At 44.3% G+C, this 27,103-nt stretch overlaps 2 protein-coding genes across 5 annotated transcripts in view; one reads left to right on the top strand and one right to left on the bottom strand.

Moving 5' to 3' along the window:
* ENOSF1 (enolase superfamily member 1) overlaps positions 1-12,668 on the top strand; it is a 28,255-nt gene extending 15,587 nt beyond the window's left edge. Inside the window, exons 13-16 of one of the 4 annotated variants that reach the window (XM_054017893.1) lie at positions 3,239-3,368; positions 3,700-3,799; positions 5,020-5,101; positions 5,795-6,390. In XM_054017893.1, the coding sequence (XP_053873868.1) occupies positions 3,239-3,368; positions 3,700-3,799; positions 5,020-5,101; positions 5,795-5,890 (408 nt within the window). In that variant the 3' untranslated portion in view covers positions 5,891-6,390. Of the gene's footprint in view, positions 1-3,238; positions 3,369-3,699; positions 3,800-5,019; positions 5,102-5,794; positions 6,391-12,516 lie in introns of those variants that run through there. The other 3 variants (XM_054017894.1, XM_054017896.1, XM_054017895.1) reach the window with 3 other exon arrangements.
* On the bottom strand, positions 7,397-25,231 carry TYMS (thymidylate synthetase). The gene is made up of 7 exons (XM_054017898.1): positions 25,005-25,231; positions 23,722-23,795; positions 21,896-22,070; positions 15,808-15,909; positions 11,153-11,328; positions 8,773-8,844; positions 7,397-8,095 (listed from the first exon to the last, which is right to left on the bottom strand). Exons 1-7 carry the CDS (start codon positions 25,159-25,161, stop codon positions 7,958-7,960), a joined length of 894 nt encoding a protein of 297 aa, XP_053873873.1. The 5' UTR covers positions 25,162-25,231; the 3' UTR covers positions 7,397-7,957.
* Between the last annotated feature and the right edge of the window lie 1,872 nt (positions 25,232-27,103).

The raw sequence follows: 27,103 nt of genomic DNA, 5'->3' as shown, positions 1-27,103 counted from the left end.
CCCTCTGTGCCTGGCTGGGCCCCTAGGACAGAGCCTCGTACCTCGCGCTGTGTCTTCCCGAGGAAACATGGGGGGAGCACACAGGGTCACATGCCCCCCTCCCCAGATTTCTGTCAGGGTTCACACCAGAATGTGGCCAGCAGCAGTCTTTTGGCACTGTGCGAGAGGGAGTGGACGGGAGCTGCTTCCAGCCATGGTTGGGGGTGGGGTGGGGAAGGGATGACTTGGCCCGTGTCTTTGCAGAGCTCATGCCTCCCCCCCAACACACACTGCCCTGTGGCTGGAAGCAGCTTGTCCCTTCCTGCCTGCACAGTGTCGAAAGGCAGTTAACACCTCCAGGCTGCTGCTGGCCACCGACATAATCCAGACGCCTCCTGTCCCCCCTTAGCTTCAGTGTGGGCAGGATGGGGTTAAGCCCTGAGGATGCATTGTGCACCAGGGCCCAGGGAACATGACTGCAGGGGCTTCAGCGAACCCCACCAGAAAGGTGACTCAGCAGGGAAGGGTGGCTAGGAGACGGAGCAGCCCTGCACTCCCTGGGGGCTGGGCCCAGGGCAGGAGGTTGGGGGGTGAAAAGGGTGCTAAGCCCCTGCCCAGGGGGCTGCTGTGGCGCCTGCAGTGTCAGGGCGCAAACAGGCTGGAAATTGCTCTCCTCCTCCCTTCCCCCCCCTCCTTCCCGCCACTCCAGAGCTTAGTTGAGGGGCAAAGAGGCTTCCCTGCGCCAGTGCTATGTGAGTCTTTAGCACACGCAGGGCTTGGCTCCTCCTGGCCAGCGCCCCAGGCCGGAAGTTCTTGGACTTTCCAAGGGCGCTGGCCCAGTCAGAGGCAGTGGGGGAAGGAAGGAGCCTGCCGGCCAGGCTGTTGGTGAACTGAGCACTCTGACCAGGGGCTTCTTCTCCACACAGTGTTGGTAGTGGCATGCGGCCCGCTTGCGGGGGATATGGAGAGGACAGTGTGGGGGGAGGCACATAAAGGGCTGATGGGTGGGCCGCAGAGGTGACACGTAACCGGCTGCCACCTGGCGCCTGCCTGCATTCACCAGCCCCTGCAGCGTGCAGCCAGTGCTGGCCAGAAATGGGGTGGGGGACCTTGCTGGCTGAGAGCCAGCACAAGGCGGGGGCTGCGCTGATGGACCAGCAGGGGGAACGGCCGGCTCTGCGCGCTGCAGCTTTGCCCTACCACAGCCTTGCACACCCACACCCATTGTCGGCCACTGGACCGCCCCTCCACTCACTGCTGGTGGGTGGGCGGCTGGTGAGCAGGGATCCGACCAGCAGCAGGACCCACCAGTACTGATGGGAGGGAGACAGAAAATATGGGACAATTTGCCCGTTTTTAAGAAAGTCGGGACACCTTCAGGAGGGCTTAAATATGGGACTGTCCCTTTAAAAATGGGATGTCTGGTCACCCTAGACATCAGTAGCATGTAAAAGTATCTTAGCAGTCCAAAGACCCCATTTCCTGAGCTCCTCTCTGGATGTAAGGTACAAATTGTTAGCTATCAATAAAATGGCTGGTCCCTTTAAGAAAACCAGCTTCTGAATCGAAGTGAATTAACTATTGAATTGTTTTTTATTGTGCTCATGAATGACATACCTCTTCCTGCCAAACCCTTCTACTAAATCTACAGAGCAGAGCAACATAATTTAGCAAATTCTCATTGCTCACTGGCAGCTGGAGAGAAATACTGCATTAGCATAGTTTTACTCTATTGCCAGTTTCTCATGCAAAGCCGTGCTTTCACCATATTTCATTGTGATGCTGACCTCCTGTTGTTTGCCAGTAGATAGAACATTTAATTTTTGGTGTGAATAATGACATCTATTAAGGAAAATTGGTTTGAATTAACTATTAGGACAGGCCTGCCTGGCAGACTAAAGGCCAATTCCTGAGTAATAGGCTTTATATATTGTATGTAGAGGTTTCTCCATAGCATAATATCCGAGCATTACATAAACATGAATGTATTTATCTTGCTTCCCCTGTTAGATAGGGGAGTACTGTTATCCCCATTTTACAGATGGGAAAGTGAAGCACAAAGATCATGTGACTTGGCCAACATCTACGCAAGAAGTTTGTGGCAGAGGTAGAAATGGAATCCTGAGTTTTAGTCAAATGTCTTAAGTACTGGACCATCCATCATCTCTAAGGCCCTATCAAAGTCACAGTCCATTTTGATCAATTTCACGGTCATAGGTTTTAAAAAATAGTAAATTTAATGATTTCAGGTATTTAAATCTGAAATTTCATTGTGTTGTAACTTTAGGGGTCCTGACCACAAAGGGGGCTGTGGGGAGGTCGCATGGTTATTTGGGGGGGGTGGGGAGGAGGACCACGATATTGCCACCCTTACTTCTGTACTACTGCCTTCAGAGCTGGGCAGTCGGAGAGTGGTGGCTGCTGGCTGAGGGCCCAGCTCTGAAGGCAGCAGCGCAGAAGTAAGGTTGGCTTGGCAGGGTGCTGCCGTCAGAGCAGTGTAGAAGTAAGGGTGGCAATACTGTGACACCTCCCCTACCCCCACAATAACCTTGCAGCACCCCTCGCCCCTGTGACACCTTTTGGGGTCAAGCCCCCCCAGTTTGAGAAATGCTGGTCTCCCCATGAAATCTGTATAGTAGGGTAAAAGTTCACAAAAGACCAGATTTCACAATCTGTGACATGTTTTTCACAGCTGTGAATTTGGTAGGGCCCTAATCATCTTATTGGAGTCGTCTGCAGGAGTCCAGAAGAAATAGTCTTCCACAGCCAACAGAACCACTGTGTATTCACTCCTGCTGTCTGAGTGCTGCAGTAGCCCAGTCATTCCTATAAGGGGTATCATGCAATTAAGAGCAGGAGGTTTGCTTGGCAATTAAAACAAAAAACATTGAATTAGGACTCAGTACTGATCCCAGCTCTGCCACTGAATTGCTGCGTGAACTTAGGCAAATAGTGACATTTCTGTGTGCCTCAGTTCAGAGAGCTGTAAAATGGATGTAATTCTACTATGCCTCTACCTTACAACTGTACTGTGAGTCTTTAATGTTTGTAAAATGCTTTGCAATCCTCTGCACTGCTGTGCATTGTTCCAGCTAAGTGGTACAACAAAAAGAACTTGGTTTTAATGGGAAACCTAGTGGGAACATTGTGCAATTGTTTTGACTTGCATTGCCAACAGTTCTTGTAATATCCTGCCAATTCCTTAGAAAATCTGGGGCTTAACATTTTTTTTCTCTTCCCCCTTCCCTCCCTGCTGCAGTGTCACAATAGAGTGATATTTAAGCAGCTCCTACAGGCTAAGGCCCTGAGCTATCTCCAGATTGACAGCTGCAGGGTGGGAAGCGTGAATGAAAACTTGTCTGTGTTGCTGATGGCCAAAAAGTTTCAAAGTAAGGCTCTTCGAAGTATGTCAGTAGCACTAGCACCTCTTTTGTTCTAATCCAGTTTGCCATGCAACTTCTTCAGCTGTCGTGTTGCTAACTCATGAGCATGCGCTTGTGTGTGGTTCAGTCATTTGTTTTCGGTCATGCTTTAGTACTAATTCAAAATGCCTTTGGTCCCTTATTATTGGGAGCTGAGTTTCTGTAGGGCTCATGGGGGGTGGTATTGGAGCTGCAGTTAAACACCAGCTGAGTTGGTGCACAAGCTTTTGAATAATCCAGTCATTTGCCTTTACTCTTCAGATTGGTTTAAACAGGGATTGTTCTGTTTTCATTTCAGTTCCTGTTTGCCCTCACGCTGGGGGTGTTGGGCTCTGTGAGTTGGTACAGCACTTGATAATATTTGACTATATTTCAGTATCTGGAAGCCTTGAAAACAGGTTAGTAATGTAAAATGCTACTGTAACATTCAATAGTGGTGATGACTTATTTTTCCAAAAGGCTATTGACATGCAATAATAACCAGTAAACAAAAACAACATACCTCAACTCACCTCCCTGTGGCGCTCCAAGAGAATTTTAAACCAGTCAGAAGTGTGTGAACTTCACTCTGGCAATTGCCTGGCAAACAGCCAGGAATATTTTTGACAAAGACTGCTTGATACTCTTGGAACTATATTTTGGCATCTCTCTCTCACTCCTACAACCCCTCCTCCCCCAATAACTACAATGGCAGGCCAACACATGCATGACCAAAGGATTAGCTCCCTGCTCTAAGTTGAATAGTGTTCTAGGTGTAGCTTCCCCAAAGGATCTAACAACTTCCCTTGGCTTGTTTAATATCCGCTTCAGATCGTATTAGCCTTCTTTGTGAGCAATGAACAATTTTTTCACATTATTGCAAACACAAATTTCCTGAATCTCTCCTGTTGGCTGTATATTCCTGTTCCTCACACTAGTTGTCTTGCAAATATTAAAGTCAAATATTGTAGCTTCACCTTTTGCTCACATTTTAAATCAGCTGTATCAAACCATTCCTCTTGTTTTGATCTTCCTTGTCTCTGAAGCAGTATCATTTAAAATTGCCTTAGACCATGTTTGGTAAATTTTGCTGGTTTACAGCCACAGCAATGTTCGTGGTAATTCATAAACTAAGGAGCAGACCCAGCCCTTCAGCTGCCCTCATTAGTGACTTCCCTGGCTGCAGAAAATAGTCTTGTTCATTCTGTATCCACGTGGGCTAGCATAAGAATCAAGCTTTTGTTGTACTTTGGAAAATCCACAATCAGTAAACACAGCTCTTCTGTATAATTTTACTCATCTCTGTCTGTATTGAAAAACGAAGTTTATATCTTGCTCTCCGAACCCTACATTCTGCCCAAAGGGCCCATCATCTGCCCTGTATTCTTGTTCTGGCTTATTTTATTGAGACCACCAGTCCTCACTAGGCTAAAATGCCAAGCAGATTCCAGTTTATCAATATGAAGCACTATGTAGCAGTAGTTTCTGCTTCTAAAAGGAAGTCTCCTAATTTGCTGATAATTGGGATACAAATATCAGTCCAACTTTTACCCAAACCTTGTTTCCTTGTCAGGGATAATAGCCATGAATAAGTACAAGATTAGGTAAAACTGAAAACAATCCCTCCTCTTTCTTGCAGGATGTGTGAGTATGTAGATCATTTGCATGAACACTTCAAATATCCTGCCATAATCAAGAAAGCTTCCTATGTACCACCTCAGGTATGCTATGAGATAATTACTTAAGTGGCCTAGTAAAGAAAGCATCTTAATTACAAGCAGTTTAAGACTAAGATTGCGTGTGAAAGGCTCTCTTACAAAGTCATCTGCAGAATGAAAAAGTTGAAGATGTACTATTAGACTAAACTATTGCCTAGGTTTGGCGGTTCAGAACTGTTAAATGAAAGGTGTACATTCCAGTACACATGCTTCAGGAAGTGGAGTGACCCTGGCTTAAAACCTCAATCCAAAGCAATTCTCTAGTTAGTGATGTTTAATATATCTGCATTGCTGGGCTATCCAATTTAGGTAAAAAAGTATTAATACTTCTCTGTCCAGCTGGAGAAGAGGGCATGAGGGAGGACAATCCACTGGAAATGCTTTAAAATATTCTGTTTTTCACTGAAACTCATATTCCAAAACTAAAGATTATTGTCTAACTATAATTCTGTTCAGCCCGGACTTTTCAGAACTCTAGTTTTCCATTTAACATTTGCATCAGGCGTTAGGAGATTAACACTAGTTACAGCTGATACCTTTTGCATTACAAATGAGCCTGGCATGATCCCCAGCAGCAGAGATTACCATAATTATTCTCCAATTGCATGACAGCACTTGAGTTATTTGAATGAAGAGGGGACTAGAGCTAGTATCACTTTATAAATAGTAAAAAAAAAAATTATTTTAATCTTGTAGGATGCTGGATATTCCACTGAAATGAAAGAAGAGTCTGCAAGGAAATACCAGTTTCCACAGGGAGAAGTTTGGCAGAAGATCCTTTCTAAGCCATAAAAAACAACTGCATTAAGCCTAACCCTGATAATTTTCAGGCTGCAGATTAAATTTCCCAAGCTGTTCACACACTATTGTTAGGTGATGATACAAGATTTCAGCTGCCAGTAGATGCTTTTGTATAACCAGGCAAAAACCTCCAGGAATTAACATAACACTTAGTTCAGGATGTTTAGTTTAAAGAAATGATGGGGGCCTCTATTCCAGCAAAGTTGTACTTTAGTGTAACTAGTGGATGGGCTATGAACTGAATTTCTAGAACTAATCTACAAATCAGTAACTTTGCAGTATCTGTTTTCATAGATTCCAAGGGCAGAAGGGACCACTGTGATCATCTAATCTGACCTCCTGCATAATACAAGCCTTAGAATTTCCCCAAAGTAATTCCTTTTGAACTGGAGCATCCAATATGACCCTTGGTAAATTGTTCCAAGGGATTTTCTCACACTATACTAAAGTATTTGAATTTAGAGATTTAAAATAAAATTCCTTGCTGTCTACTCTTGTCCTAATCATATACAAAACTTCATATTGGTTATGTTGTGGAACCAAAAGCTGTTGCAAGTACAGAAACAATGAGGTGTCCAGTGGCACCTTAAAGACTAACGTTTATTTGGCATAAGCTTTCGTGGGTTAAAAAACCACTTCAGATGCATGTTAGGTATAGAGCAACAGAGGGTCCTGTGGCACCTTTGAGACTAACAGAAGTATTGGGAGCATAAGCTTTTGTGGGTAAGAACCTCACTTCTTCAGATGCAAGAAGAAGAAGAACTTTTGCATCTGAAGAAGTGAGTTTCTTACCCACGAAAGCTTATGCTCCAATACTTCTGTTAGTCTTAAAGGTGCCACAGGACCCTCTGTTGCTTTTTACAGATTCAGACTAACACTGCTACCCCTCTGATGTTAGGTATAGAGCTATTCAGAGTTGTCCTATTGATTGTGTGTTTGTAAGTTTGGGCCTTAATGAAAATACAAAAGTTTTTACTCAGCCACCGTGTGTACATAAACTACCATGGCTTGGTAAGATAGGCAGCATCATGAAAGGACCAGAACGGGCCCTGATGTCACCTATAGCGGGGGTAGAGTTGACAGAGCTAGGTGTTATGCTTTATTTGTATCAAGACTTGTGACTAGACATTTGCCAATTCATCAAAATTGAAATCTGTGTCCAACAAACTTCTGTGGGAAGCCTGCCTGGCTTCTTGACAATTTGCTCACCTGCCCACCACCTTAACAGCCTGCCAAGGGGGAGCGCAGCATTTGGGAGCCTGCAGTCCCCAGCTTTAGTGTAATCCACCAAGTACCCTGCCTGTGAGTCAGAACTTTCACAGCCCCCGGTCCAATTAGGAGAGTTAATGTTTTGATTTTTGTTCTGAAATTGAACAATGCTAAACCTTTGAAATCTCAAAATCCTCTGAAAGTTACCTTGCTTTACTTGATACTAGTGTTACAAGCACAAATTCAGTACTAGACCTTAAAAAGATACAACACACTTTCCAAACACTATTAAAAATATTTATACAAGTTTATTAAACATTCTTATCACTACTTTTCAAGCTTAAAAAAATCCTGCTATAACAAGTGTTTTGTTTAAATACTTAAGGGTAAGTAACTAATACAGAATAAGACTAAACACTTCTCACTGCTCAGGCTACAGTGCAGAACAAGGAAAAGCTTGAAATGTTAACTTAAACCCCGTAACAACTTAAGGGGGGCTCCAGCCAATTCCTGAATGATTTATAGACAGTAGAAATATACAGCCCAGAGTCACGTTCCAACAGAGATCTCTGAACTCAAAGACTGACTAGTAAACAGTGCTCATTTTTTCTTTTACACCAAGATTTGGTTCAATGACACCTGCAGGAAGGCAACCTAACATACATTTCTCATTAAAGGTACTTCACAACTGTTAACCTGCTTCTGAACAGTCCGTGGTCTAGAACAGGACCCCTTTCAAAGTTATTTAACTGTTTTAGCAACATTGAAGAGCATCGTATTGAGCTTAAGTACAGAGAAGGTAACATACTTATGAAACAGACTCCTATCATGTTTAAAAAGTTAAGTGCATTAAACAGCCATCTCCATTTTAATAGCTGGATGTGGGTTATAGTCTTCAATCTGAAAGTCATCTACTTTGAAGTCACTGATATTTTCAATTTTACGAAGAATTTTGAGTTTTGGGAAAGGTCGTGGTTCCCTCTGAAGCTGAAATTAAAGAGAGTTTGACTTACATTTGTACAAGATTAGTGCTCAAAAGTAAAAAACAGTGCACAGTGAAAATTGATTACTTAGACAGCTCTTTTGGTTAGGTAGACCTCACCTGCCATAACATTCTCTGTCCTATCATAGTATGTAGATATTTGTGTGAAGACGGTGGAAAGATTGATATGAAGTGAACAAGTCTCTGTCAGAGACCAAAAAAAAGTACAGTAGAGCCTTATCATTCAGAAGAATACCCACTAAGAATTACTGGTTTGCAAACTGATTATATAATGCATCAAAGTGCATTTTATTTGTTTAGTCAGTTATAGTTTTGTTGTGATAAGACAAGTATAAGGACACTAATATTTTGTAACAATAATGATAGAGATTAGAGTACAAATTCTTGCATCTTTGACTTGCAGAGAGATGTATACTAACTTGGACCAATCGAGTGGTTAATTCGATCAAAATTCTACAGTGTTTTCACTTGTAACCAGAGTTGAACATAGGTAAAGGGTTACAAGTGGAGAAGAAATCAGAGGATCAGCAATGCAAATGAACATAGTATTTACAATGAAAGTACTAGATCTAAAAATGCAGAATTACCATCAGTTATTCAACCAGCTGTGGTAGATATATATCAAAAAGATAGCCAGGCTCCAGTCACCATGGATACTTACTTGAATTTTCAAAGGTTCAACATGATTCAGATATATATGAGCATCTCCTAGTGTGTGTATGAATTCACCAGGCTGAAGAAAAAGAGGAAAAAAATAAAGTCTTCACCCAAACAGGGTAGCACATTTCAGAACTGTATGACACTGCAATGCTTGTGCCAGAGGTTCCCAGCACCACTGTTGCTGAAGCATAGCTCCTGCAACAGATTGTCTCGATAAGCTGTTTTCTTACAAGTTCAAATATTGTCTTTCCCTAAAGTAACCGATCATTATTTTAAGCTACTCTAAGCAGAATATGAAATTCTACAACAAAGATTTTGCAGCTGAGCACTCATTTATCTGTTAACACCAGTGGAAGGAGATGGGGGTAGTGAAAAATACAGCCGTCTCCATCTACCTTGAAGTGATAGGTTGCAAGTATTAACAGTGCTACAGTGATCCATGCTTCTAGCTCAAGATTAGAATACTGTAATGTATACGGTGGCACTTAATTCTGTTAAGAAACCAAAGCAACTCATTAAAAGGAGTTCCTTGCAGGATCACATGAAACCAGTGCACCATGATCTATCCTGACAAATTGAAGCCCTAAGGGTATGTCTACACTAAATCTGGGAGTCTGCCTCCTAGCCCAGGTAGACAGACTCTCACTAGCATGCTAAAACTAGCAGAACGATTATTGTGGAAAAGACAGTGGCTCCGGCTAGCCACCTGAGCTCAGATGGGCTTGGACTTGGGCAGCCAGCTGGAGCCACCACCCATGCTACAATGCTATTTTTAGTGCACTAGCTTGAGCAGAGATGGCACAAGTCTGTCCACCCACGCTGGGAGGCATGTTCCCAGCAGCAATGTAGACATATTCAAAATGGCTTTGAACCTGCCTAGCTGAGAAACATGCCTCACTGTTGCCACAGTTATGGTATGCAGAAGCACTTGAAAGCCAGTCTTCTTGGTTTAAAACAGAGCTGCTAGCGGGATGTTTTCTGTAATGAGCCCTGAACTTTGGAATTCTCTTCCCAGCCTCTTGATCTGAAATAGCCCACATCTGTTGGCCTTCCTGGCATGCTACAAATTGCAGCTATCCTCACATTTGGAAAAGGGCTGGTATTTTTTCTAACTGGGAACGTTGACAGGTTGGTTTGTCTGCATTAACATTTCTTTCACTTATGGCAAAGGCATCTAGCGCCCTGGCTTAAGTCACACAAAATGCATATCATTGCCTGACAATTTACCATCATCATTGGTTTAGGTCTAGTGCTTAAAGTTTACTGCTGCTGCAAGTATCTGCACTATTTTGCTGCAGTATTCTTAGCCATAGCATGTGATGAAATACTGGATCGTAAAAGCAGAGCTATTTACTTAATTTGTCTGTAGTGTTATTGCAGTGTTTACTGTTATGCAAAAATTCACAAGTCTTATATGAGTTTATGTTCTTTACTGCAGATCTCTCCCACAAAAAGTGGAGATTTAAGATTGCTTTAAGAGGAGATATAATAGTTAAATGAAGTTGTGAAGGAGACATCAAACTTCATTTACTTTAATTGCCTGATATAAAACTTACACTAAGTCCTTACTTATTATAAAGCATGATTTTCTCCACTCACCCATTTTATCTCCTCTCCTCAATGCTAAAAATGGAAGCAGCAACTCCTGATCATAGCACCAGGAGGGGGGTCAAAATCTCACAGAATCTTTAAGAAGTGAGGAAGTCAGCTTTTAGAAGATAGAAAGACTGTAATGTATTTAAATTTAACAAATCTCTGCTCTACCAAGTCACAAGAATGCAGCTATCTTTGGTGAAAGACAACAGGTGGCTAACAGAAAAGAGCAGTACCACACAACCATTTACAGTCAGAAGTGAAAAATATCCAATTGAAACCATAGCAGGAATTTAGGTAGGCAGATCACAATATGCAAATTGGAATCTGACAGCAACCAGAGAGTTAATTCTCTATCTAGTCCAATTAAAAAAAAAGCTATGACATTTCTAATGGCTGGAAGTTGGTAGTACCTTGAAGATAGCTGTTTCAGTAGCACAAAAAGACACCCTATGGCATTTTTCATTGTCACCAGAAGGAAATGTGCTCAACTCAGATTTTTGGTAAATAAACTGGTGAAATAAGCCAGGACACATCTTAATTTTGACAATTATTTTCCACAAGATTTGGAGATTCTTTGATATAAGTGATCATTATGACATTTGTAGAGTTCTTATAGTGCAGGCCACCCCACTAACACATACATAAATACAATTCATCTACAGAGCCCGTTCCTGTACATATCTAAACTTTTGAATGTTGTGTTCTTTCCAATTCTTCCTACATAAATGTTTAATGTTTTAGTCCTCTGTTCAAACTATAAATATCTAAGCAGAAGGATACTATACCTTCAGGCCTGTGACATGGGCAATCATATATGTGAGCAGTGAATAGCTGGCGATATTGAAAGGCACCCCCAGTCCCATGTCTCCAGATCTCTGATACAACTGGCAAGACAGTTCACCATTTAGAACATAAAACTGGCACAGAGCATGGCAAGGAGGCAAAGCCATTAGTGAAATATCTAAGGAGATGCAAAACAGGAAGAGGGGAAGGGGGAAAAAAAAAACAGTATTAAGACACCATGAAAGAGCAGAAAAAATATACATATGTATATAGAAATAAATATGCATAAATACATCAAATAGCAAGATTGAACCACATATTGTAGTTCTATTGCTTTTACTATTCATATTTTTTAAATCCTGCTATTACCACTACCAGATATTAATTGCTTGATTATGTAACTGCTATTGTTAACAGTAACTGGGTTGGTGGACAGAGGAAAATCACATCTAGAAATTCCACTGGAAAAAAGGTTTTAGGCCCTCATACTGCAAAGACTTATGCACATGCTTAATTTTACTCACATAATTAGTCCTATTGATCTTATGAGATTATTCTCATGAATAAAATTAAGCACGTGTCAAGTGTTTGCAGCATTCAGGGCTTTGGTCATTCAGCCTGTTTTCCTTCTTAAACAAGTTCCTGCCTCTAATTTTTATTCTTTGTATTGCAATAGCACCTCAGAATCCATCATGAACCAGCACTACACAGACGGGGGGGGGAACATCCACTGCTTCAGAGAGTATAAGACAAAAAGTAACAGGTGGACAGAGACAAACGAGGGAGCACATGGGAACAATGAGACAATACTGATCAGCATGATAAGCAGCAGTCAGAGCACTCCTGCCACCTGCTGTAAATTTATTGCCCAATTATTACCCTAATTGTGAGCTTACATGTGAAAAGTGAAAGTTCCTAAAAATGTTATAATAACCTATTACAACAAATGTTGATGAGAAAAGATGCAAAAGGAAAACAGAAAGACAATTAGTCCAAACAAAAAGGCCTACTGATATAACTCAAGGACTGTGTTAACCTCATGCCTGGTAAACAAGAAGACTGTGGGACTGGAAATCCGTTTCCTTTTTTCTTCTGTCTAATAAGACTCTGGTTTCACTGGTCAAAACTGCATATTTTGCAACACTGCTGTAAGCCTGTGACCAGAGAGGCAGCTAAAAGCAATCACCTAAACTGCTTGATGCTGGAATAAATTTGTCAGGTCTTGGAATGGTTGATAAGACCATGTGCTGTGCCTTTCTCCAGCAGCGAACTTGCAAGTAAAAGTCAACACTAGAGACAGAACTCCATTTTCTATCCTTGTTCTTTTCTCTCCCCTCTTGAGCGTTTGTCTTGTTTTGTTTTCTAGGAAACAGGATTGGATTTCACCAACAGTGTTAACAACAGCTCCAGCCCATTTCAACTAACTTCTCCACCTCCCCCACCTCCCCCCCAAAAAAAGATGGCTATCACCATCAAAGAGGCTGTTAGAAGGAAAACCCTCGTGTTTAACAGCTCTCTCCAGCTAAAGGGACAGGAAACAAGGGATGTTAAAATGGAAGCCTTATTTACTACTTTACATTTCAAATGCTTTAACTATTTTTCCTTCTTTTCTGTATCTTTAATAAAAAGGTTACAAAGATTTTTAATGGTGCATTTGCCTTGATACAAGCAAGCTGCAATCTCTGTATACCAAACCTCTTTAAAACTGTAAGGTTGAACAGTTTCTGGGTCATGTTAACACCACTAGCTCTTTGGGCCCATTTATTCCATCTAAATCAGTAGTTCTCAAACTTTTGTACCGGTGACCCCTTTCACATAGCAAGCCTCTGAGTGCGACCCCCTTATAAATGAAAAACAATTTTTTAAAAATATATTTAACTCCACTATAAATGCTGGATGCAAAGCACGGTTTGGGGTGGAGGCTGACAGCTCACGACCCCCCATGTAATAACCTCGCGACCCCCTGAGGGGTCCTGACCCCCAGTTTGAGAATCACTCACTCGTGCCCGTCACCCCAATCGGAGTATGGGCCGCCAACCACAGACCTCCAGAGTCCTCTATCCTGGGCCATTTGCTCTAACTGGTTCCACGTATAACCCATTTTTATGCTATCAGCCTGAAGGTCGCGTCACCAGGTTTTTCTTGGACGGCCTCTTTTCCGCTTGCCTTGGGGGTTCCACCGCAATGCCTGTCTAGTGATGTTGGTTGGCTGCTTGCGTAGTGTGTGTCCTATCCAGCCTCCTTCTAATTTCTTCCTCTGCTGGAAGTTGACGGGTCCTCTCCAAGAGGTAGATGTTGCTGATGGTGTCTGGCCAGCGGATCTGGCGCTCTCTTCATGTCCGGAACACAGCAACAGCTCTCCTGTCAACAATCGTCTCTGTCCAGCTTGCGTCCAGCTTGTCTCGCTAATGCCTAGGAGGGTCAGGTTGTTGCTCCTCATCTCTGCTGCGACCTGCGCCGTCTTTCTTGACTCGTACATAGTCCTTACATTCCATGTACCGATGGTAATCCTCCTAGTTGCAAGAAGGGTAATCGGCTTAGTGGCTTCCTCACGACTTTCACCACCCAGCGTCATGCGTCTTCAAGTTGAAGGCCCTTCTTTTTCCAGGCTAAAAGTCTCTGTTATCTCTATTGTTGGTGTTTCTGTAGCAAATTAATTTTTTATGGGGTGGAGTTGCTAGCCCCATGCCCAACTCTCCTCCTTTATCCTGACTTGGGACAGGCAGATGGCCCCAAAGGACCTCTCCGGTGGAGTTCCAGTTTGAGAATCCCTGATCTAAATTAATACAATATGCCTACTTCTTCTCACATTTGTGTAGACATCACAGCAAAAGAGAGTTGTAAGGAGGAATTTAAAGGAGGACAATGAAGTGGTTTTCTGGATGTTTATGTGTAGCTCTTCCTATGCATGAGGGGCAAAATGGAAGAAAGCATGAAGGTACTTTTTAGAAAACTGAACAAGTGGGTGATAAAGGCTGATGTCACTGGCAAGGTGGAAGTGGGAGTCAACATCTTGGCAGGGTATGAGATAGGTAGCATGAGGATAGGCTGTGAAGAGCCCTGACGGTAAAGGCAAGTAGATTATGTTTGAGGCGATGGAGAAAGAAGGGATGCAAAAGAGGGTGATATGGTCAAACAAACTAGGACAATGATCTTTGCAGAAGTATTTTGAATGGCTATAAGCGGGGTGAAACTGTATTTGTCGAGGTCAGAGAAGAGAATGTTGCAGGAGTCAAAATCATGGGAGACTAGATGAGTGAACTGTGTGGACAGAGAAGGAAGATGTATAGAGACGTTAGGCGGAAGGATCAACAAGATTTAGACCAGCAGGGCCCAAACTTACTGGTTCATGTACCACCTTCTTTAAAAAAGGCTGTGAAGTGATCTGATGGAATATATGATGCACCACAGTTAGGGAATCCATGATTTAGACACAGCCTGAATGTTAGAATCTAGAGAAATGGTCAAGTTAAAGATGCCAAGTGACAGAGAAGATAATGGTGTCCACTGACTGAGAAAAAAGGGAAGAATTGCGGGGGGAAGATTAAGAACCCTGTTTCGGCTTTGTTGATCTTAAACTGATATCTGGACATCATAGATTCATAGATTCTAGGACTGGAAGGGACCTCGAGAGGTCATCGAGTCCAGTCCCCTGCCCTCAAGGCAGGACCAAATACTGTCTAGACCATCCCTGATAGACATTTATCTCACCTACTTTTAAATATCTCCAGAGATGGAGATTCCACAACCTCCCTAGGCAGTTTATTCCAATGTTTAACCACCCTGACAGTTAGGAACGTTTTCCTAATGTCCAACCTAAACCTCCCTTGCTGCAGTTTAAGCCCAGGTGTCACACTCCTTTGACCTACCTGATCCCTATTAACTTTCCACCTACTGTACAGTTGCCCTTTAACGGGAACCTTTCCCCAGCATGCCTTTTTGGAAACTGTCTCTTTAACTATAGCAGGGAAAACAGCTAAAAGGATCATTTTGAGCTTGTTGGCATCTCCCGTTCTTCTAGCTGGCGAGTACCTTTAATTCCTAAAGTTCTTAAACAGGCTCCTATCTTCAGAAAAGATTCTAACAACAACGAAAAAGAGCACTGTATTTTTTTAAGTTTTGTTCTCTTCTTCCCTCCCTTCCCAAGTTTTAGTATAATCCTATAATTTAATACAAAGTAAAAAACAAACAAACAAACAAACAAACAGCTGCTTGATTATATTTTTCAATTCTGAGCTTTCTTAAAAAACAAGTTAAAAAAACATTTATTATCTGCAAAGCATCTTTGAATAGTGACTGTATGTAGAGGGCAGTGATAATCACGTATTTCCATATGTGCTAAGACAAAAAAGGTTTGAAATCATACAGGATGTTTTGGGGCCTGAATATCCTCTCACATCAGTGAGAATCATGAGAAACAGGAGAATCCAGGTTATAATTCACCCAACCATTTATAGAACATGAAATCACATATCAGCTGTGTAAGCTCGCCTTTTCTTGCAGCAAAAATGTAACCACCACCAGAGCTGGCTGTAGACACAGGATCTAGTAATTATGCAAGCTTTCAGGACTAAATGAGCACCAATGAAATAGTTTAGCATGCAACTTGGTAAGGTGCAATGACATTCATTTCACATACACACACACACTTCTGTACCTTTGGGATTCCAAGCACACATGATGATTCTTCTGTCATCTGGATTGTTTTTGATTGTGTCGATTACATTCTGCAGCTGGTCCACTCCTTGGCCTGAGTAATCTGAAGAAAGTTACCAAACAAGATTTAAATAAGGGTATGTCTACACTACGAAATTAGGTCTATTTTATAGAAGTCGATCTTTAGAAAGCGATTTTATACAGTTGATTGTGTATGTCCCCACTAAGCGCATTAAGTCGGCGGAGTGCGTCCTCAGTACCATGGCTAGAATTGACTCACAGAGCGGTGCACTGTGAGTAGCTATCCCAGTCCCTGCAGTCTCCGCTGCCCACTGGAATTCTGGGTCAAGCTCCCAATGCCTGATGGGGCAAAAACATTGTCGCGGGTGGTTTTGGGTACATGTCATCAGTCTCCCCTCCCTCCCCCCGTGAAAGCAACAGCAGACAGTAATTTCGTGCCTTTTTTCCTGGGTTACCCATAGCATGGCAAGCATGGAGCCTGCTCAGCTCACCGCTGCTGTTGTGAGCATAGTAAACACCTCGTGCATTATCCTGCAGTATGTGCAGAACCTGGCTAGGAGCCACCAGCACGAGGTTGATTGTGAGGAGGACATTGACACAGATGTTCCTGAAAGCACGGGATTTGGCAATTGGGGCATCATGGCGGCAGTGGGGCAGGTTGATACAGTGGAACGCCAATTCTGGGCCCGACAAACAAGCACAGACTGGTGGGACCGCATAGCGTTGCAGGTATGAGATGATTCCCAGTGACTGCGAAACTTTCGTATGCGTAAGACCACTTTCCTAGAACTTTGTGAGTTGCTTTCCCCCGCCCTCAAGCGCAGGAATACCAAGATGAGAGCTGCCCTGATGGTTGAGAAGCAAGTGGCGATAGCCCTGTGGAAGCTTGCAATGCCTGACTACTATCAGTCAGTCAGGAATCAATTTGGCGTGGGCAAATCTACTGCAGGGGCTGCTGTGATCCAAGTAGCCAAGGCAATCACTAACCTTCTACTAGCAAGGGTAGTGACTCTGGGATATGTGTAGGTCATAGTGGATGGCTTTGCTGCAATGGGGTTCCCTAACTGTGGTGGGGCTGAAGGCGGAATGCATATCCTTATCTTGGCACTGGACCACCTTGGCAGCCAGTATGTAAACTGCAAGGGGTACTTCTCAATGGTGCTGCAAGCACTGGTGGATCACAAGGGACGTTTCACCAACATCAACGTGGGATGGCTGGGAAAGGTGCATGACGTTTGCATCTTTAGGAACTCCAGGCTGTTTGAACAGCTGCAAGAAGGGACTTACTTCCCAGACCAGAAAATTACTGTTGGGGATGTTGAAATGCCAATAGTTATCCTTGGAGACCCAGCCTACCCCTTGCTCCCATGGCTCATGAAGCCATACCCAGGCAGCCTGGACAGTAGTAAGGAGCAGTTCAACTATAGGCTGAGCAAGTGCAAAATGGTGGTAGAATGTGTCTTTGGACGTTTAAAAGCTCGCTGGTGCTGTTTGCTGACTAGGTTAGACCTCAGCGCAACCAATATTCCCATTGTTATTGCTGCTTGCTGTGTGCTCCATAATATCTGTGAGAGTAAGGGGGAAACGTTTATGGTGGGGTGGGAGGTTGAGGCAAATCGCCTGACCACCAATTTTGAGAAGCCAGACACCAGGGCGATTAGAAGAGCACAGCTAGGCATGCTGCACATCTGGGAGGCTTTGAAAACCAGTTTCATGACTGGCCGGGCTATGGTGTGACAGTTGTGTGTGTTTCTCCTTGATGCAAACCCGCCCCCTTTGTTGATTTTAATTCCCTGTAAGCCAACCACCCTCCCCAATTCGATCACAGCTGACAAAGAAAATAAAGTCACTATTGTTTTGAAACCATGCATTCTTTCTTTATTTATTAAAAAAATTGAGATAACTGACAAGATAGCCCGGGTGGGGTGGGAGAGTAGGGGAGGACAAGGCCACATTGCTTATTGTAGCCACACTACAAATCAAAACTGTTTGAATAATAACCTTCTGTTGCTTGGATCATCCTCTGGAGTGGAGTGGCTGGGTGCCCAGAGCATTCCCCTCCCCCCCGCGTTCTTGGGGGTGACGAGGATATGGAACTTGGGGAGGAGAGCAGGCAGTTATACAGTGGATGCAGTGGCAGTCTGTGCTCTTGTTGCTTTTCCTGCAGCTCCACCAGATGCCTGAGCATGTCCATTTGCTCCCCCATTCGCCTCAGTATTGCCTCCTACCTCTTCTCATCATGCTCACTGTATGCTTTCCTGGCCTCTGTCACTGTATGTCTCCAGGCATTCAGCTGTGCCCTAAGAGTGTGGGAGGACTGCATGAGCTTGGAAAACGTCATTGCAAGTGCGGGTTTTTTTTGCCTTCTAATCTGCAATAACCTCTGGGACGGAGCTGATAGGGGGAGCGTAGAAATATTTGCACCTGCGGGGGGGATAAAAAGGGAGAGTACAATTTAAGAAGAGAACAAAAGGGAGACTCTTTCACAGTGAATCAAGCAATTCACAGCACATGTGCTTTAGGTACAAGGTTGCCTTTTGTATTGAGCACCTGCCAGTATGGTGACACATCACACATGATTGGGCAACAGAATTTGGTTTCCAAGCAGCTACGGTAAGCCAAAGGGTACACGAGGTTGGCTTCTTCCGCCTTCATAACATGTGTGAATGGTTTCAAACTGCAGTGCCCTCCTTTCCCACAGCAAGCAATGCCGGTTGGGTTTGCCATTTAAAAGGAGGGGCTGCGGTTTTCAGGTGGATGTGCAGCATACCCCTCCCCCCACCCCACTGCGTGGCTATTCTCTGGGATGATCCCTTCACCCCTCCCCCTACCACATGGCTATTCTCAGGGATGATCCCTTTTAGACAAGTACAAACAGCCCAGCATGAACGGGGTCCTTTTACTGTTCCCTTACAAAAATTCCCCTATTTCAACCGGGTGACCATGAATGATATCACTCTCCTGAGGCTAACACAGAAAGATATAGACTGAATGTTGCTTGAATACGACCAAAACCCAGGACCATTCACTGCCATGCTTTGAGCTGCAATGATTCCAGACTACATGTTACTGGCTTGGCGTGGTAAAGTGTCCTACCATGGAGGACAAAATAAGGCAGCCCTCCCCAGAAACCTTCTGCAAAGGCTTTCAGAGTACCTCCAGGAGAGCTTCATGGAGATGTCCCTGGAGGATTCCCATCCCACCCCCAGACACGTTAACAGACTTTTCCAGTAGCTGTATTGGCCGCTAATGCATCCCAAGTCTTCAGGGCAAATCAAACATTAAACATTGCTTTTAAACCCTGTAGTGCAATTACAAATGTGCACTCACCAGAGGTGCCTTCTCCAGCTTCAGAGTCCAGGAATCCGCCTTGGGAGGCTATTGGCTCCAGGGTGATGAAAAGGTCCTGGCTGACAGGGAGAACACATTCTCTGCTTGCCTGCTGCGCATTCTCCCCCTTCTTGCGTGAGACTCCCCCCTTGCAGGTGCCCACGAACAGTGGTAAGGTAGTGGTACGGTTCCCCCGCTAGAATGCCATGCAGCTGATCATAGAAGCAGCATGTATGGGGCTCTGACCCGGAGCAACCGTTTGCCTCCTTTGTCTTTTGGTAAGCTTGCCTGAGCTCCTTAACTTTCACGCAGCACTGCTGTGTGTCCCTGTTGTAGCCTCTGTCCATCATGCCCTTTGCGATTTTGGCATATATATTAGCATTTCTTCTTTTTGATCGGAGTTCTGCCTGCACAGATTCTTCTCCCCATACAGCAATCAGATCCAGTGTCTCCCGTTTGCTCCATGCTGGAGCTCGTTTGCGATTCTGGGGGGACTGCTTGGTCACCTGTGCTGCTGAGCTCACCACGCTGACCAAACGGGAAATGAAATTCAAAATTTCCCGGGGCTTTTCCTGGGTACCTGGCTAGTGCATCAGAGTTGAAAGTGCTGTCCAGAGTGGTCACATTGGAGCACTCTGGGATAGCTCCCAGAGGCTAATAATGTCGATTTGCGTCCGCACTACCCCAAATTGACTCAGCAAGGTCGATTTTAGTGCTACCCCTTCGCCGGGGAGGAGTACAGCAGTTGATTTTAAGAGCCCTTTATGTCGATGGAACGGGGTTGGTTGTATAGATACATTGTTTATAAAATCGACCTAACGTGGCTAAATTCGACCTAACCTCGTAGTGTAGACCAGGGCTAAGTCAGACAGCCTAAGGTTATTTTGACAATAGCTTAGAGCTGCCCCAAAAAATACTTTTGAAAGCCAAGCCCACACCCTTCAGGAAAATTACACTAATTGTGCCCTCTTCTGATCCCACCTTGGGTTGTTAAAGGCTTATACCTTAATACATTTCTGAGCCTTCCCCCTCTCTCTTCTGGGTAGTCCTTTTGGGGCCCCAGAGGAGTGCTCCAAGCTTTGGGAAAGGGTGGTGTCGCCATCCCCTCTTTTCTTGCATGCTTTGAGATGTGAAATAGTTATTGTTGACACTTAAAGCATCATCACTGGCATCGGGGTTAGTACCCGCTGAAATGGGGTCATAGATACCTCAGAGCTATTCTTTCACTCTCTCTGCAAACTCACATAAGTGTCTGCATCCTTACACCCCAAGGCCAGGTCTACATTTAAAATATACATGAACATAGTTACGGCACTCAGAGGTGTGAAAAATCCACACCCCCCGAGTGCTGTAACTATGCAAACCTAACCCCCAGAATAGACAGTTAGATTGATGAAAGAATGCTTCTGTTGACCTAACTATCATCGCTTGGGGAGATGGGAGTTCCTACAGCAATGGAAAACCCCGTGCCATCGCTGTAGTCTGCAGCCACGCTTTGCAGCTACAGTGGCATAGCTACAGCGCTGTTGCTGTGCTGCTATAGTGCCCACAGTGTAGACACGGCCCATGTTTGAACATTTTCTTCTCAAGCACAGCAGCTAAAACTTTAAATGAAAGCTGAGACCTTGGAGAATAATTGAGAGGTCTGTCTATATATCTGACAGTGGGTCTTAGAGTCTTCAGAGTTTAAATAGAATGGAACTAACATGCTATTTTTATCACCCTTAATGTTCTGTGTTTGGGAATGCACAAAAGCCAGATTTCAATGGGGAACAAAATACTACAAACCATTAGTTCATATCATGACAACTGTTAAACCTCCTCAATTAAATAAATTTCTGTATCATTTTAAACAAAGGCTTAGCCTTTACATGGGAAATCAAAGGTACCTTAACCCAAGAGAAATTTGAAGAACAAATAAAATATGAGGCCAGGGGGCCATAAAACAATTTTGGTTACTTGGTGCTGATCATTTGTATTTTTACTGGCCTGCTATCCAATAGACTGACTACCTGCCTTTTCTTTGTCCTATACCAACATGTGAATATGTGGAGATTGTTCTGGTATAACAGTACTCTCTCTTTAAAAAAAGAAATTATGCCCAGGTTGATAGTGTGAAGTACTGTAGTTCTTCTTTACATTTTTACTTGCCTTTTTAGATGGAGAAAATACTTTTTGATGGTTGAATAAAACATTAGTTCACCACTCCCAACATCATTCTGAAAGCTAAGCGTGGGAGAGTCATGATTTTCCAATGATACTTTCTGTAAACAGCACAAATTAATGTGCTAATTATACAAATTAATAATAGCAGTTCTCTGAAATGAGTGATTTTAGTGTAGTTAAAAAAAAAAGTGTCTTGTTACAATTGGCACCTTTGCTGGCAGCCTCAGAACTAAATGGGTATGGAAACCAAAATATCCTCCCACCTGCAGGTGATCATACCAGCACATTAGCAGAACAGTGTACTGCCTATGATTCACCTGTTCTACAAATATGCAGTATTGCAGGCAGTAGCCTATTTCATAATGGTAGGCTTTCCAAAAAGCTCAGTATAACCTCCTAAAAAGATCTACTTACTCTGGCTCTCAGTTTCCATTATAAATGTCCTCATTATAATCTTTCCATGCCTCCATAACCTCCTGAAAGTGAGGTACCACAGTAATCCTGTCAGTCTCACTAAGCACTGGAGATAAAATCTCTAGTTTTCCCCTCTTGAAGTTATCTACTTTCCTCACCTGTATTCATATCTTTGTATTCAGCTCCAAAGTGTCTCCACTGGAAACCATACACTGGTCCCAAATCCCCTTCTGTTCTGTCAGTGAAACCTTGTTTATCCAAGAATTTACGTGATCCATTGGCATCCCAAATCTTCACTCCTTTTGCAGAGAGCTCTTTAGCATTTGTTGAACCCTATATGGTGAAAGAAATACAAAAGCAATTCTACCTGCCCAGATAAAGAGCTAGATTTTAAATGGTGGTCCTAAATTATACTATAGTCTGGGGATTAAGCCTCAGGATCTGACTCCTGTACGTGCACACACAATAAAACTACGTTATAAACAATATATTACTGAGAATTGAATTATACTGCTCTAGTCATCTAATTAATTCATCTCTAGCCTTGTATACTGTAGGCCAATGGAGGTTCAAGGCTAAATGTGATCGCATACAGTTGCTTGTGCACAGGCACTTCAGCAAACAAGGTTTTGTTGTTGTTGTTATATCAATCAAAATGTAACAACAACAAAAAAACTTGTTCCATGTCTGTACAATTCTGCTACTCCTGATGCACCTGCTGTCAGCCTTTGTGAACTAGCTTACAAGTCATTTTGGGAGAAAAAGGTTACGCAGTCCCTTCTCTCTTCCTTGCTTTTTCTGTTGTCTTGAAGCTTAAATTATATGCTCCTGAGACATGCCAATTAGAAATAGCCTGAAGTTCTGTTTAGTCATTGAGAAGATGGTAGGCTCCCATATTCTACTCTGCCACTTTGTATAAAAACTAGAGATGAGAGTAAGAAAACAAATCCCCTGAGTTTAAAATAGCACTGAAAGCGAATAGAGACTTAAATATTCTCTGCTACCAAAACACATCTACAGTCTCAGAGTACAGCACTGTGCTGGTTGACATTTGAAAGGTTCTAGTGCTTACAGTTGAAAAGATAAGCCTTCATTTTCTTTTCTTTTTTAAATGTTCTTCAATAAACTGATATCTGGATAAGTTGATTTTTCAAGTCCCGATGTACCAGCATTTAATCAAATGCTACTCATAACCACACCAGGGAACATCTATAGGGCAACACACCATCTTAAGCACTTGTTTACACAGTTTTTACCAGTATAAGCTATGCTTGTTAGAGGTGTGAGTGTCTATTAGAAGTGTGTGTGTGTGTGGGGGGGGGGGGGGGGGGGGTTGGTTTTTTTTGCCAACAGTTGTATTGGTAAAAAGCCTAGGACAGATGCAGTTATACCATAGAATATCAGGGTTGGAAGGGACCTCAGGAGGTCATCTAGTCCAACCCTCTGCTCAAAGAAGGACCAAGCCCCAGACAGATTTTTGACCCAGATCCCTAAATGGCCCCCTCAAGGATTGAACTCACAACAGCCAACGCTCAAACCACTGAGCTACCCCTACCACCCACCCAGTGCCTTATACTGGAGTATCTCATTTTGGTTACAGAACAGGAATAAGCTATACCAGTATAAAAGCATTCACACAGGGTTTTCCTATTTTAACTACAGCAGTATAGTTTAAGGAGCAAAACTTTCTAGTGTACACAAGTCCTTCATCACTTCACAATATTTCACTAAAAAGAAGCAAGGTAAGATTTAACCAACATTCCCACCAGATTGTACTAGTGCCTTAACCAAAATTAATAACATGTTTTGAAGACAATGGACTTATTTATAAGTTGGAAAAATACTAGAATGTCATAACTTGTTTATTCCCTGTATGAATGGAAACCTCTGTAAGTGCTTCAAATACACTACTCCATAGTATGATATATTCTATAGACAGCACTATCAATGCACATAACTACATTTAAACAACCATGCATCATACCTTGATAAACCATAGCAGCTCTTCCAGCACTCCCTTCCAGAACACTCGTTTTGTCGTCAGCAAAGGAAACTGATCTGAAAAAGAGTTTTAAAATGTCAAAGCAGCAAAGTCAATTCTCACTCATCAACTACCACGGATTGCTTTTCACTTATAAATACCAAAAGTGTTAAAGCTTAGATATTGATCTGTTGTGCATTATGTACTATCACAATAAGAGCCTACTTTATTGGAGCACTCGTTTAGAACTTAGTACAGCACTGTAATAGTCAGCAAAGCATGCAGTGATGGGTGTAAATTCTACTACTGCTTTGCTAGGGCAAGGAACACAGGTACCCAACCTTATTCCTAAAAAATGGTCTTCGGGGCCAAGTACATTGCCAGATAAAGACAGAGATTAATTAGAAATGGATCATTCATGAAACTCAACCATGGGGAGCAATTAGGAGCCTATGGCAAGGTAAAATATGCATACATGCAGTTGAATTCAGAGGCTAGAGATAAAGTTCTGGTCAAGCCTACTTTAATAATGTGGAGGTGAATTAGACCTAGGATACTTGACAGACAGGGTGTTGGTAAAACTGTCTCAGGAGGTTAGCCTGGATCAGGCCTATCCTCTTCTCTTGTTTTTTCTCCATAAGACAACTATGGGGGACAGATGCAAGGGGATTCAGCCACCCCGCACCTAGGGCAATAAAAAAAAAGGAGAGGCGCAGATGGGTTTAGGGACCTTATCTGTAAGGAAGTAGGACAACTGGAGGCTCTTCCCTGTAGGTGGGAGTTACACCTGCCCATATCTGGATTACCCCCACACAATCCCTGCCTATAAAGATGGAGTCTAGACCAGAGCAGAGTTCAGCAGTGGCAGCAGAGGAAAGGACCAGGGCACAATGGCCTCCCCTTCCCTGGAAGAATGATAGAGGCTGTCACCCAGAAGACAACAGGAGGGGGTTGAGCACCTCTCCCTCAGAGGCCCATGACAAGTTGGGGGGGGGAGTGGTGCAGCCAAGACTGGGGCAAACAGCAATGGGGGTGGGGAGTCTGGGGGCAAGAGGAGATGGATGTTGGCAGCCAGCTCAGGGGGGATGTGAAGCTCTTGGTAGATCTGCCAGTCACGAGGCCGGGAGGCAGCTGGTGGGATGTGGTGAGGGACTGGAGGGGCACATGGGGTGGAGGTCTGGGGAGGGGGATGGGTTCTGTGGAGGGGGCGGCTGCGGGGAGCGGGCCGTGAAGTCCCCGCCATGAGAGTGGCTCTGGGGCGGGGCGGGCCGGGTCGGCGCAGTCACCTCTCAGGCTGTACCGCGCCTGCAGTCCGAACGCGGAGATGGTGCCGGTCCCGGTCCGATCCTCCTTCCGGTGGCCGCGCTGCAGGACGTGCTCGACCTGCCCCAGGTACTGCAGCTCCCCGTGCGGCGGGGACGCCGGGCGCTGCTGCTCGGGCATGGCGGGACGCGGCGGGACTGGCCGGAGCTGGCTGGCGCCCGGACCCGCTCTTCGAATTGGCGCCAGCCCCGGCCCGCCAGGCGCCAGCCAATCGTAGGGCCGGGCGCGCGCGGAAGGCGCCTTGGGGGCCCGCCCCGGTCCTGGCTCGTTTCTGCCCGCGCGGCCCCCTTCCTTCCCCTCCCCTCCCCTCCCCTCCACTCCCCGCTCCGCCCGCCCAGCTGAGGAGGCGCCGCGCGCCCTCCTTGTGTCTCAGTGTGGGCAGGGCTGGGGGCTGGGTCCCCCCCATGGCCGTGAGGAAAGGGGCTTGGCTGCCTGGCTGCAGCGCGGGCCCTGGGGCGGGGAGCTGAATAGCTCGGTGCCCAGGGACCACTGCTCGCGCGGACACCAGGGCTGCGGAAGTCTCTGCGTGGGGGTCAGAGCAGATCATCATCATGGGCCTTCCCCACTTTAAAATCTGTGATTGTACCTGGCGCAGGGCAGCCAAGCAGCCCAGGAAAAGGGGGGACTCCAGGAGTGGGTTTCTTCTTGGACCCAGCCCTAGGGGGGTGTGTGGGGATGTCCCCTCTCTCTCTCTCTCTCTCTGTAACTACTTTGTGAAACAAAAAGAAGCCTATTTAGATTCAATTCTTCCTCTAGAACTGGAGTTGATAATGGCCTATGTAGTCTTATGGCGCTGATTATTCCCCTTGGGATTTTCCATTAACTCAAATTGATGCTCAGCCAGGTATATCTACAGTAGCCCATGACCATTATTTATTTCAATGAAATTATTAGATTTATGTTTTTACCACTTTCGCTAAAATCCTCAGCATAAAATATTTTCATAGTGGTGGTTCCTCTCTGCTGGTTAGGAAGTGACTGCCATAATTGCCTTCCTGATCCACTTTGTGAGAGTTGTTTAAAGTGTTTAGGACAACTACATCCTCCCTGTTTAGAGAGGCAATTGTTTTACATTGTTGTTCCCATGCCCAGTGCCGAAACAAGGGCAAGGCGAGTGAGGCACTTGCCTTGGGCGCACAAAGCGGAGGGGCGCAGCTCTACTGCCCAAGCGGGGCGGAGGGGAAAAAAAAAGCTGTGATCGGCGGCACTTTGGCGGCAGCTCTACCACCGCCGCTTCTTCTGCGGCAATTGCTGCCGCCGCTTCATTCATTATTCGGTGGCAATTGGGCGACGGGTCCTTCTCTCCGATAGGGACTCAGCGACCTGCCGCTGAATTGCTGCCGAAAAATGAATGAAGCAGCGGAGGCAATTCGGCAGCAGGTCCTTTCCTCCGAGAGGGACTCAGGGACCCGCCGCCGAATTGCTGAAGAGCCTGGAGCCGGCCCTTGCCTTGGGCACAAAAATTCTTTGTTATGGATATTACAAACATACCTTTTGTAACAAGAATCTTTTCAGGTCTCTGTGGAAATTTCAACCTTGTCATGCATTTGAAGTCCCCTTTCTGTATGTATGTAACATCTGACACTTTCTTATGTACAGTACAGTAATCAGTAGACTCGGTTCATCTAGAGACATGGAAAGGGAGAATTGCTGTCAAGTCTAGGAATAAGTACAGAGAAGGGTTATAAGGTTCCCCTCTCTTAAAACTCACAGGAAGACAATGTTACCACACAAGACAGCCAGGGAAGCAGAAAGTTTGGAAACTTACAGGGCATTGAAAACAGATGAAGAAAAGAGGAAAATAGATGCCTCCCTCTGTATTGCAAAGTAATGCATGTTGGAAAGCATAATTCCAACTATACATACAAAATGATGGGGTATAAGTTAGCTGGGATATAAGAAAGAGATTGTGGGTGGTGTGTGATTTAGTTGGAAATTGGTCCTGCTTTGAGCAGGGGGTTGGACTAGATGACCTCCTGAGGTCTCTTCCAACCCTGATATTCTATGATTCTATGAACCCCCCATTCTGGGAGGCTAGCCTCCTGCCCTGCCCTTTCCATCT

The sequence above is a fragment of the Malaclemys terrapin genome, chromosome 2 (assembly GCF_027887155.1).
Source record: "Malaclemys terrapin pileata isolate rMalTer1 chromosome 2, rMalTer1.hap1, whole genome shotgun sequence".
NCBI classification, from domain to species: domain Eukaryota; kingdom Metazoa; phylum Chordata; order Testudines; family Emydidae; genus Malaclemys; species Malaclemys terrapin.
This window is presented reverse-complemented; position numbering and strand designations above follow the sequence as displayed.